This window comes from Odocoileus virginianus, chromosome 3, assembly GCF_023699985.2.
Source record: "Odocoileus virginianus isolate 20LAN1187 ecotype Illinois chromosome 3, Ovbor_1.2, whole genome shotgun sequence".
Classification (NCBI taxonomy): domain Eukaryota; kingdom Metazoa; phylum Chordata; class Mammalia; order Artiodactyla; family Cervidae; genus Odocoileus; species Odocoileus virginianus.
In genome coordinates, this window is record NC_069676.1 from 19,238,120 (window position 1) to 19,250,531 (window position 12,412).

Here is a 12,412-nt window from a genome sequence, read left to right on the forward strand (position 1 = left end):
GGCAGAGAGAAGGGAAAGAAAAAGAATTTCAGAGGATTTAGAGATGGATTTGATATAGTCAGTGAAAAGGTCCAGAACCCCCTGAGGCCTCTGGCTTGGGCAAAGGTATTCGTTTTTCTAAGTTTTGTACAGGTTTTGAGCAGTGAGATTAGAGAAAGAATGTGCATGCATAGGGAGCTGTAGTCCTTTCTGCACAGTGCCCAGATTCCATTAAGACATTTCCCCAAACCCTTGGGGGCAGGAAGGGTGACAGTCACTTGCTATCTGATGTCCTGACTGTCCAGCTCGGCTTTTCTATTGCATGAGTCCTGAGACTGAACTGCGCATCCTGAGCATTCGTTGCGCAAGAAGCTGAAGGCTGGTCCCTGGCCAGGGAAGGCCGCCCGGCCGGACGCGCGGGTCCCGCCCTGTGTACCGCCCTGCCTCGGACCGGAGCATCAGGTGGGGCCCAGGGTACTGTCATTCGAGGCTGAGGCTCCTCTCCTGCACCCCACGGGCCGCAGGCAGTCCGTGGACACTCTGGCCAGTGTCCCGATGCACTGCAGGCTCCGGCCAATCGGTTGGAGGCGGCTTGGTGGGGGAGACCCCTAGGGCGCACGCGGCACCCCAATCTCCTCCGCACGGAACGGACTTCTTAGCGCGCGGAAGCCGGGAACTCCCTCCGGGGCTCGGCCCCAGCCTCTCGGGGACACGCGGCAGGCCAGCAGACACCGGCCCCGGTCACCGGGGACTGTCCTCCCGGCCCCCCAACTTGGAGACTACAAGTCCCAGCAATCCCCGTAGCTGGCACCTCCCGCCTCGCAGCGGAGACCCCCGGCCATCCCAGCTGAGGGGCTTGGGCTGCGCTCGTGGCCGGACCCGGCCAAGCGGGGAGGCCGGTCCCGCGGGCGGGGGCGGGGGCGGCTCCGCGGCTTCTCCCGCCGCCGCCGCCAAGGGGAGTTTCCAGGAAGTGGCCATATTGGATCCATTCAGCCGCAGCCGCCCGGGCGGAGCGCGTCCCGCAACCGGCTTGTCCCCGTCGCGGCCCGGGTGTCGCCCCGGCTCGCCCGCCCGGTGCGGAGCTCGCCATGGCTGCCACTGACCTGGAGCGCTTCTCGGTGAGGGCCCTGCTGGGCCGCGGCGCGCGCGGGAGGCGCGGGGCGCGGGGAGGGGGCCGCCCTGCTGCTGGCCGGGGGCGCGAGCCGGGCTGTCAGCGCCGCGCGGCCGGGCCTTGACGCCGGGCGGGCCGGGGGACCCTGGAGCGGGCTCTTCGCGGCGCTGGTCCCGGGTCCCGGGGCGTCGGGCGCGGGCGCCTTGCCGGGAGGCTGGCGGGGTCGCCCTCCTTGGGCGAAGGAAAACAGACCCCTTTCGCGAAAAGGAGCAGATAAATACCCGCCTGGTTGTGGCCCGGTGTGACGACAGACTGGGGCCCCGGGAATCAGAGGGAAGATCCAGGATACTCCGGAGCCCCCCTCTCCCTGAGTGTTCTTTGCACGGCTGGGGAGATTCCTGGCCGCGCAGGTGCTGCTGGATGGGCACAGTCGGTGACGATGAAGCCCTAGGGATCCTAGGAAGTCCCTCGGATGAGCTCAGGGCAGTTGCAGACTTGGGTCCTGAAGACCTTGGCCTGCTGCTCCTTCCCGCTCCAACCCCCGCCCGCCACCCAAGCGCCAGAATCCAGGGTGCGATTCCAGTGGGTGCCTCAGTGGTCGGATCTGAGGCGGCCGTTCCCCAGGAACTGGAGCGATTCCACATTCAACCCAGTGGATGTTTGTTTGGGCCCCAGACCGGGTATGCCTTCTGCAGGGGTATCGTCTCTGGTGGTCCCTGCAGAGGCCTCTTTGGTCTTGAGCCAGCCAGTAACCAACTTCCCAAAGGTTTTTATAATCTGTCCCCCCACCCCACTCCCCTCGGGGAGAGAGGCCTTTTGGGGATCGTATCTGCATGTCCCCCAATGTCTAAGGCTGGATTTGGGTGTGTCTGGGAGGTTGAGCTGTGACAGTGAAGGAAACTGTGTCCTCTTGCCAGCATGTGAGGCCCTGGTCGGTGCTAAGGGGGAGGAGGGCCCAGGGATGTTGTGGGTAGTGGGTAAATGCTAAATATGTGACTGATAAGGAATTGGTTCTGGGGCTAAATAAGGAATTCAGGACTTATGTAATTAATGCTATAAATATTGCCATCTGAATTTATATATGTAAATTTTCTCTTTAATCTGAAAATACATTTGTTGGTCTATTTTGGAAACATGCGTAACTAAAGCAGGAACTCTTGGTGTCATAATTTTAGACTTGAATGTTTTATGAAGGGGTTGCGAGTCAGTATAAATACAAGGAGGAGCAGATTCAGAGGTTGGGCAAATCAGAGATTCACCCCAGCCCTGCACTCTGAACAAGAATTTATGTACCCCAGGAGGGCTGTGCCTGAATCCCAGCAGACCTGCTGGTTAGCTGGAGACCAGCAGACCTGTGTGTGTTTGCACATCTCTGCCTGCATGCCTGTGTGCATTTTCTGTGCCCAGCTGACCAGAAAGTTATGTCTGAGTCTTGTCTTTCTGTGGCCAGAGGTTGCTGTAACAGTTGGTCTTGCAGGTGGGAGCGGTATGCAGAGTAACTGGAATCAGACTGCCTGACATGAATCCTAGATTACTACTTGTTGGCTGTGTGACCTTGGGCAAGTTGTTTAACCCCTCAGTATTCTCATCTGTATAATGGGATAAAAATACTACCTCCCTCATAGGGTTATAGGAAGGATTTAATGAGAGGGTCCAGATGAGGTACTTAGAACAGTGTCTGGCACATGATGAAGACACAGGAAATGATACATGATACTTAGTACCCATGTGGATGTGAAGACTGGCCCTCTGTGTAAGAAGGTAGCAGAGAATGAATTTGCTCTGTTCCAGGGCACCCTTCCTAGGGGCTCCCACCACTACCCACCCAGAGATTATCCTCAGAGGCTGAGCTGAGGGGTCTAGCTGCCGTGCCAGGCGATGGGCTGGAAAGGCTCTTCACCTTAGATTCCTGTCTTTGCAAGGATTTCAGGTATTATCAACTTGCTAATAATGACTGAGGCACAGAGAGGGGGCCGACTCAAGTAAGGATGTACAGCCTGAGTTCAGGATGGATACCTTCCACGCCCTTCACACTGAGCCATCAGCCTCCTGGGAGGACTTGGACATGGTTGAATTTGGGTGGAGACCTTGGGTTGGGTTTGGCCTGAGTCTCGGAGTCTGGACTCCATTCTCCTCTCCTGTCTTGTCATCCTGGGAAAATGATTTCTTCCTTTCTCCTGCTGTAAAGTCGGAACAACCCTACTGATACTCTTCAAAGCGTTTATGAAGATAATTGCAGTCTGTGACATGTTTGGAGATATGTTTAGCTGTCTTACCAGCTGCAGGTTGAACTGGGTGTTAATCAGTGGCCATGAGGTTATAATTTGATTGAGCTGTGGCAGGTTGACACTGTTCCTCAGGCTAGCTTTGTGGTCAGACCAGCTCAGGAGGACATGGGAATTGTCCCAACCTGGAGCTTAGATGAGCATATAGAATGATACTTTTTCTTGGGGGCGGGGGAGTCACATTGCATGAAATGTGTGATTTTAGCTCCCTGACCAGAGATAGAACCCACACCTTCTGCAATGGAAGCATAAAATCCTAACCACTGGACTGCTAAGGAGGTGCCTGGAATGGTACTTTGAGGTCAGTGTGTGCTGGGTTCCTATTGTCCACAGGCTGAGCGACCTTTACATTTTGACTGGGCCTTGCTCAATCCTAGATCAGCCCTGAGGTTATGATCAAAATCTCCTAGGATGTTCATGTCTGGGACAGCCCTCTGGAGAGTCTGTTGCCTCTTGCCCTCCTTGGGCAGCCAGATTCCTATCCACTCTTCCTCTGCCCTTCCTCCTTACTGGATCCTAGACTCTTTTTCTGTCCCAGGGGCCATCGTCTGTGCTTCTCCTGTCAGAATCTCATGGGGCAGGGTTCAAACTCCATGGTGGGGGAGGACCGAGGAGGGGCTGGAGAAAATGAAGATCTGAGGAAGAGAGGGAAGAAACGTGTGGCATGGCAGCCTGGAGCCTGGCACTCCTCCCAGCCAGTCACTCCCCTCCCACCCCCATCTCCACTTTATCCCCAGCGCCATCTGTCACTTCCGTTGTCACCCCTGTAATCTTGACACTTTCCCAAGAAGCAGGCTATCCAGGGAATGCCTATTCTGTCCCCAAGACAAGAGCTGGTGGGAAGGAATGTAGAAAGCAACCCCTTACTCAAGTGGGGGTGTCACAGAGGGTGTCTCCCTGTCCTATAAAAATGGCCAGAGACCTCTCTGCTGAGCTATTCTGAAGAAGTGAGAACTGAGCAAGGGACATCGGTGCAGCTCTCAGTGCCTGGTGGTGGGGAGGGGCCATACATGAGCACCACCTGCAGAGCTGAAGCCCCACCCCCTGCCCCTGGGAGGTTGGTCCACCCTGCTCTGCCCCCGCCGTCCATGGGCTTTGTACCATGCTATGGGTGCTCACTTTAGAAAGGTCTGCCCAGGATCTGCATTGGAATGGACCAGAGCAGGCACACTGATAAGGAGGCGCTGGTGATCCAAGGGAGCACATGACAAGGGATTGACCAGAGCAGGAGCAGAGAGGGTGGTAAGAGGGAGACCGGCCACAGTGCTAACAATGCGGGAGAACAAATGGAGGCTGGGAACCCAGGGCCAGATATTTATCAAAAGCTTTGGGTGGCAGGGAGGGTGCTGGGTGCTTTGTGTCCGTCATCTTGATGCCAGCAGCTCGCAGTTGGGTGAGATGCAGACTCTGAGGCCTGAGACCTACCCTCAGCCCCCAAGAACCCCTTGTGATGACAGAGAGGGTGGAGCCCTCTTGAGTTTGGAGCCCAAAGATGAGCTAGGTGGAGGTATGTGTTGGGGGCAATAACCACCACGAAGGTTTCTGTGGCTCTGGTCCAGCTACCAGAAGGAAGCTGCTGCAGGATGACGGAGCAAAGGGCCTGAGGACTGGCTGGCCTCTGTGTGTCCCCTGCAGCCTCTCCGATCTTCCTGCTTCTCTGCTGCCGGTTTGGCTCTCTCTCAGGATCCCCAGTCCCGGCCTCCAAGGCACAGGCTTTGCCAGACAACCAGGTATGGAGCTCTGCAGGCAGGAGGGAGACACGTGTGCCTGGGGAAAGGATGCCTCCCAAGGTCGACATGCCCTCATGATAGAGCTGGGGTGTTCTTTACTGGAGCTGTCTGCATCCTCAGGGCTCACGTGAGGAACTGTGGCTGGGAAGAGGTGGTGGACGACAAAGCACGGGGCGTGTGGGCTGTTAGATTCATCGCCCCTGATGGCATTGGGGCAAATTAGATATTCTCCTCCTCAGAACACAGGGCTTGCAGATGGTTCTTGGTCCTTCTCTTGGAAGCTGCATTAGAGGGACAGAACCAGGGGAGGAAGTAGTAAGAGCCTATTTCAGATCACAGGTGCTGGCTTCTTTCTGAAGGCTCTCCTGGGCTTGGGCCACCTGAGGGCTGTGGTTCGAGAGGGCCATGGATCCAAGTCCACTGACCAGATCTGGCTGTGGGGCCTGGGTGCGAATGTGATGCTCTGTCTGGTGCTGGGGTGAATGGTGCAAGCAACAGAGAAGCATAGCCGTGCTGCCCTGAGCCCCTGCTGGCTCACGTCAATGCTCATGTAGTTCTCTGCTTCTTCCCGGCACCGGCATCCGTCCAGGGGCAGGAGGGGGGCATGGTTACCTTTGCTGCCCGTATTCTTCTTTCCAAAGTTCACTGTGGGACAAAGGCCACCTCTGTCCCACGATGTCTCGACCCCTGTTGTCGTCCCTGCTGCGGGGAAGTCCCCAAGTCCCAAGTGGGAAAGTATGAACGCCTGGGCTTGCAGTACCTTCTGTGGCCCAGAGTGCCTTCCCCATCTGCTGTGTGGTGGGATGGACCATTCCCTCCCACGGGAGGCACAACACCACAAAGTCTAGGGGCATTTTTGTGTCCTGGCTCTGGGGAGGGCTGGGTGGGCCCAGAGGCTGATAACTGGGCTCTTGGCTTCTTGGAAACCTGATTCTGACATGAGAAGTGTGAAACAAACCATCCCAAATTACGGAATGGCAGCCCTGGCTGTCTGTGTGCACAAGAGGGGAGGAACGTGCTCTCAGTGAAACAGGGAAGCAGGGAGACTGAAGTTTTGGGGTCAGGGCACTGGGTGGCTTTGGACTCCTAGGGATAGTTTTGCTTCCAAAGCCCCTTCACTTCTCAGGCTGGGGGAGAGGATGACTGGCCTTGAGAGAGTGACTGGCAGCCTTCTCCTGGGGCCCAACTGCCACCTTGCCATTCTTACCTCTTCTGCTATTGTGCAGGCACCCAGAAGGCTGATCCTGGCTTGTGTCGTCTCCCCAGGTTTGTTGCCGCCATAGGAGAGAGACACTTTGGTTCTCTGGTGTCCTCTTGATTGGGGACAGGTATATTCTGCCTGTGTTCTTCCCTCCTGGTCCAGGGTGGCAGTATTCCCCCCTTCCCGCCACCCCCACCCCACCCCACGCACATCCCTGTGGTTATTTCCCGTCACCTTTGACCTGGGTTTAGAGGCTTGCTATGGAATCCTGGGACTAGAGCCTAAGCCTTTCCTGGGAAAATTCCTAGGATTCCTCTCAGGCTCAAGGACAGTTGCGCCGTGACCACGGGTTCTGGCCAGAGGCCTCTGCTTTGGCTATTTAAGGCCCAGGCTGCTGAGAGTGGTGAGAGCCGAGGGGAGGATGGTCTGTGCCAGGAACATGGGTGGAGGAGGTTCCCAATGGCACAGTGACCCTTGGGTCCACTGCATAAGGACTCTGTAGGGCCTCCCAGAGCTGACTGGCGGCCTCCTGGGGCCCAAGTGCCCAAGCCTCCTGCCTGCCTGTGGGGTGCTCAGGGTGGTGGGAACCTGAGGGGAGAGAAGTGTCTGCAGTCTAATGCACTTGGAGAGAACTCTGTGGAAGGCCTGCAGTGGGGGCTGCTCTTTGCCTAGGATTTAGGAGCCAAATACTTGAATGGTGGAGTGTCGCCTCTACTCCCACCCCAACAACTAACCTCACTTGGGAGGTTTGTTCTCAAGGGGCTCTTTTCACCCATAGATTCTCTGGCTATGTTGGTTCAGACATTCAGCAGATTTCCACTTCCTTCTGGATGAAAGCCTGTTTCTGTGTGGGCAAGTGCAAGACATGGTTTTCCCCCAAATCCCACCTCTCTTCTTGGTAAAAGGGGCGGCTCCTTTGGGCTGGTGATTGGGGCTGCTCCAGAAGGCTCAGACAGCATTTCCTGGTCAGGAAAAGGACGTCCTATTTATCCACTGGGCTGCATAACAAAATGCCATTCTCTACTTTGTTCTGGATGACCGGGCATGGAGGAACGCAGTCAGCCTGAGCAGTTATTATTTTGGTTGTTGTCTTTGATGTGCCAAAGAAATGATGACATAGAAGCCCGGAGCCTGGCTCAGGAGCCAGAAGCTTGTTAGTGATTAGAATGGGGATAAAGGCCCTGTGGAGTTTCCCATTGTGTGTGTAGAGCTCAGAGCTGCCAACTCTCTATCCTGGAGCTTTGAGTACAGTTTGAGCCCCCTGAACTGGCCCCCTGGGAGCTGGGTATGTGGAAAGAGTCAGAAGCAGCTAGGTCTGCCTCTCATCAGAGTCCAGGTTAAGTTGTCTAGCCCAAAGGCTCCTCCCACAGAGCCTGTGGTCTCCTTGCCCCAAGGGTGCACCCTGGGTTTTGTTCTTCCAGGTCACCATCTTGCCAGCCCTGGGGTTGCAGACTGTCAGGCCATGGATCCGGTTCAGCCCTCAGACAATTGAGCTGGGCCCTGATGGTTTTCTCCATTGGCAGTTGTTGCCAACCTTTGAAAACGAGTGGGTTTCCCATAAAAATCTGGATTTCTGGATTCTCTTTAAAAATTGGAAGATTTGGCAACAGTAGGTCTGCATTCCCACAGTTGGCTGGAGTCACGGAACCATAGCCCTCGTGGACTGAGCCCAGCCTCTGCAGTTCCCCACTGCTCCTGCCTTTCCCCGAGGGCCCCCGTGCTCAGCCAAGTCACCGGGCCTTTCATCCAGCGGAGAGCGGAGTGATGTGGCTGGAGGTGTGGCTTGTGCTGTAACACCATCACCACTGAGATTCTGCCTTCACCCTCCTGAGCAGTGTGATCTTGGGAAAATTCCTTCATCTCTTGGGGCTGCAATTGTCTATTTCGGTACAGTGGGCATAATATACAGCCTACCTCGCAGGGCTGATGTGTGGACTAGGTGAGATCAGAGTCATAGCTGGTCAGCAGTTGATAACTGTTCCGTGTGGTTGTTGTCATTTTTGTTACTCTCCTTCACCCATTTACACTACCTGCCAGGCCGCCACAGCCATTTGAGTTTAGACTGAATTAGACTGGGCCCCTGAGGTCAAGGATCTGGTGTCTTCATATTTGCATTGGCTGCCATTCCAGTACCGGACACCCAGTGGATGTGACCAGCGAGCCTGTGTTTTGTGGCTGAATGAGTGAGTTGGGAGCCTAGGAAGAGTAGGGGGCAGTGTAGCTCAGGGTTCTGGCTTGCCTGCTCTCAAATCCCTGCTCTACCCTGATTAGTTCTGTAGTGTAGGTGCACCTCAATGTCCTTACCTGTACAACGGGCATAATAATAGTGTCTGCCACTATTGGTGGTCAAGGGTGGCTAAGGGCTGTGTGGGAGGCGGTGTGAGTCACTTGGCTTAGCCCATACAGGTGTCCTCGGTGGGGTGTTGGTGTCATCATTCGATGTTCATTCTTCCCTGTGGTTGTAATTCCACTTTTTTCTTCCCTGTCTTTACTCTTCTTGCTTTCTCTCTGTTCCTCTGTGTTCAGAGTTTCACTTTGGGGACTGCAGCAGTCAGGATATTTTCAGTTGCACATAATAGATAGCTCCATTTGGCTAGCTTAAGCAATGGAGGGGAGATGTGGCTGGGATAGAGGGAAAAGCTGGCGTGGGGCAGATGCCGGCTGTCTCTCCTCTGTGAGGTGCTAGGCTCTGTAGTCCTCGGTGAGTGGGCTTCCGTCTTAGACTGACTCCCCTGATGGTTACAGGATCGTCATGAAGGTTCAGTCAGGGTCGCCTGCCCCTGCCTGTGCCCATCGTGGGATCATGCTGATTGGCTCAGGACTAGTAGGACCCAGCCCTGGAGCTAAGGGCTTCCCTGACAAATGCAGGTAACCAGTGGGAGATCTGACGTTCCTTCCTGAGCTGTGGTAGCTGGGTCAGAGGTGCTTTGTGGGCTCCTGGCTCCTCCTGGGCTGAGACCCCACGCAAGTCAGCAGACACACCTGGACAGGCACCTTGGAGAGAGTGGTGCACCTTGGGTCACATGTTGTTGATGCCACATATAGGATCAGGGAAGCTGGCATTAGTCAGAGTCACACCTCAGTAGAGCTGGGAGGTTAGAGCAGTCTCTTGAGACCAGAGAAAACACTCTGTCCCCATGAGGACTGGCGGCCATTCACTCTGTGCGTGTGTGCGCGTGCTCTGGGGATTGATGCTCCAGGAGCCCCTGAGGCTCCTGAGCAGGATCAGTTGCCCCAGGTCTGTGGCCCTTGGATTGACAGAGAGCAGCCTCGGCGACAGCTTGGGGATGGAGGCTGCCTTGTACTCCACACACTTCTCCAGAGAGCCCAGCTGCGTGAGGAAGGCAGGTAGGGCTCACTGAACACAGGTAGGCAGACTTGTGTGAGACCCCCGAGTGCTGCTCTTAGAGTCGGGGAAACTCAGGAATAGGATAGCTTCTGAATCTTTGCAAGGACTCTGTAACTGGGTGAGTGCGCGTGCGTGTGGCTTCCAGACACAGCCAACTTGGTGGGTTTTGGCGGCAGACTACAGGATGTTGGATTGCATCCTGATTGTGTCACCCTTGGAAGAAGAGGATGAATAAACACATAGCCTTCTCTGCAAGCACAGCACGCCTTAAATTTTGGAGATTTTCAGTCTCGCCCGAAAAGAAAAAAGCTCTAGACTAACAGCTCTGTCCTCTATTTGATCCTCAAGCTGCCATGAGCAGGTGGGACAGAGCTGGAATAATGAAGCTCTGTGTAAGGTGGGCAGATGCGCCTGATGCTCTGGCAGTGAAGCCGTGCTCAGTGATTTATAAATGGTAGTGTTGTCTAGCACGTCGGCCATGGTGGTGGGAGGGTGGGAAGAATGGGAACACTGACCTCCCCCAGGCTGCGGCCCACTTTGAGGAGCTCATGGAAGAGTTGAAAGTCACGATGCATATCAGGACAGCTAATAGTGCGAGGAAATGGGGTCACAGCCAAGTGAGGGGTCTGCAGTGGGAGTACTTAGGGGCCAGGTCAGGGCAGGTGCCAGGGAAAAGGTAGTGAGCTCCAGAGCCCAGGGAGGGGGCCGAGTTTGAAAAGTATATCCAGAGATAACCAGCTGTGCAGGAACCGAGCCTGGGAAAAAGGCCTCAGATGGTAAAGGCCTGGCATGCCGTGCTGGGGAGTTTGGACCTGACCCAGCACATGCTATGCTCCATTTACTGGTTTTGCTGTAGCCACCAGTGAGAGGAAGCTGCCTTTGGGGCCTCTTTGTTGTTATGTTTGCAGCCCTGGGGGGCCTGGACTTGATTGGGAAGGTTGTGACTCAGTTCCCTGGGTATAGGGCACTCCATCTTTGAGAGCAGAGACTCTGTGGAAGAGGGTCATTGGAGAGAAGAGTTTAGGGGTAACTCTGACTTGTTTGACCAGGTAGCACGGCTTCCCCAAGGGGCCATGTGAGGTCTAGGCTGCCCATGTGCACACTTGGGAGTCTTTGATACAGGGATACATCATGATTGATCTGGGGAAAGAGCTTGGGAAAAGGGCAGGGGGACTTAGTTAATGAAGAGGAGGGAGGTGGGCTTGAGTGTTGAGGGTCTCTGGTTGGGAGGAAAGAATGGTTGGAGGGTTCAGGCTGAGATAACAGGCTGTAGCTCCAGAGAGGCTGAAGGACCGCAGATGCTCCAGAGACCCCTGCGCTGGAGGGCAGGCAGCCAGGGCCCTTCTGGCTGGTCCTCAGCTCCCTCTGCCCCCTGGGCCTGCACCCACATAAGGGCTGCCACTGTCCTGATCTGTGCCCCTGGGGCTGTTTTCAGCTGGGCCTTTCCTCCCCTCTGAAGGTGTGGGCTAGATGGCAGGATGAGACTCAGATCCATCATTCTGCCCTGTCCTTGCTCTGTCTGGCTGGCAGTCAGGGCAGAAGTGTTAGGGTGACAGAGGAGGTGTGTTTCTGCCCTACACGGAGCTGCCTGGGGTCTGCCCTCGAGGGAACCAGACCCGGGAATGCCTGGGAACCTTCCCTCAGGACAGCATTCCACCCCCCATTCCCAGGGAAGCAGAGAATCCACACAACTTGGAGCCTGACCTTGACCCTGTGCTTAAGGTCATGCTGGGTCTTTTTATAGTGCTGTGGGCTGGCTCAGTGACCCCTGCTCGCTCAGGACCTGCTGCCTGCCTCTCTGGGCAGGCCTCCACATTCTCACCCAGAATCCTCTAAGCAACCAGGACTGGGACGGGGCTGGGAGGGGGACACGAGCCAGAGCCTGGGAGTCCCTAGAGAGTACCGCTGAGGGCCTTGGACTCAGGATGCCCCAGAGACTGCTCCTGAGACCCAGTGGTGGGTCTGAGTGAGTGCTGGCTCCTTTAGCAGGGCTCATGTGTGCATTCCATGCTTGGGTGCATGAGAAGCAAGGGGTGCCCATGGAGGAATGTGAGCCCAACTGATGGGAGAGCCCCCCAACAGTGTGAGTGTGAGCGGGTCAATCCAGACCTGCCCCCGTCTGCATCCTGCTTCAGCAGGAGAGGGCCACAGGAACATGCACATCCTCAGATCTTGGCTTTTTGAAATCTTTAAGACCTAGGGACCATTTGGGGCCTCCAGGTGAGCCCTTGGGGCAGAAGCCTTGGACCTGGGGCCTTCTGCCAGGAGATACCTCTGGCTCAGGCATCCCTTGCCAGTCCAGTAGACGCAGAGCCCCACGTAGAGTCATGGGTCCTGAGGCCCATGGGGCTCCCTGTGTGGAAACTTGGCCTGGAGTTGGAGCTCCAGTGCACTCATGATGTGTCCTGAGATTTGCTGATATCTGAGACAAGTTTGAGGGGTGTATTGACTCAGGTTTAGCCTCCCCTCTTCTCAACCCCTCTTCCCCAGTGGGCTCACTGCATCTCTCTTTTCTCTTTGCAGAATGCAGAGCCAGAGCCCAGGAGCCTCTCCCTGGGTGGTCATGTGGGTTTCGATAGCCTCCCCGACCAGCTGGTCAGCAAGTCGGTCACTCAGGGCTTCAGCTTCAACATCCTCTGTGTGGGTGAGTGTCATGCCTGGCCAGGGAACAGCCTCCACTGAAGACGAATGAAGGCTTCCTGGGAGATGAGATGCCGCTGTCCTGACTACCCGTTGAGCTGCAAGGGGACCTCCCAG

At 55.8% G+C, this 12,412-nt stretch overlaps 1 protein-coding gene across 9 annotated transcripts in view; it reads left to right on the forward strand.

The window, feature by feature from the left end:
- Positions 1-12,412, forward strand: part of SEPTIN8 (septin 8) — a 27,110-nt gene continuing 14,698 nt past the window's right edge. For 3 of the 9 annotated variants that reach the window (XM_020888757.2, XM_070465042.1, XM_020888758.2), the window contains exons 1-2: positions 2-105; positions 12,179-12,299. Coding sequence is in view for 1 of the 9 variants with exons in the window: in XM_070465043.1 (XP_070321144.1) it covers positions 1,068-1,097; positions 12,179-12,299 (151 nt within the window). In the remaining 8 variants the exon portion in view is untranslated. Of the gene's footprint in view, positions 106-352; positions 442-762; positions 1,098-12,178; positions 12,300-12,412 lie in introns of those variants that run through there. The other 6 variants (XM_020888760.2, XM_020888755.2, XM_070465040.1 and 3 more) reach the window with 5 other exon arrangements.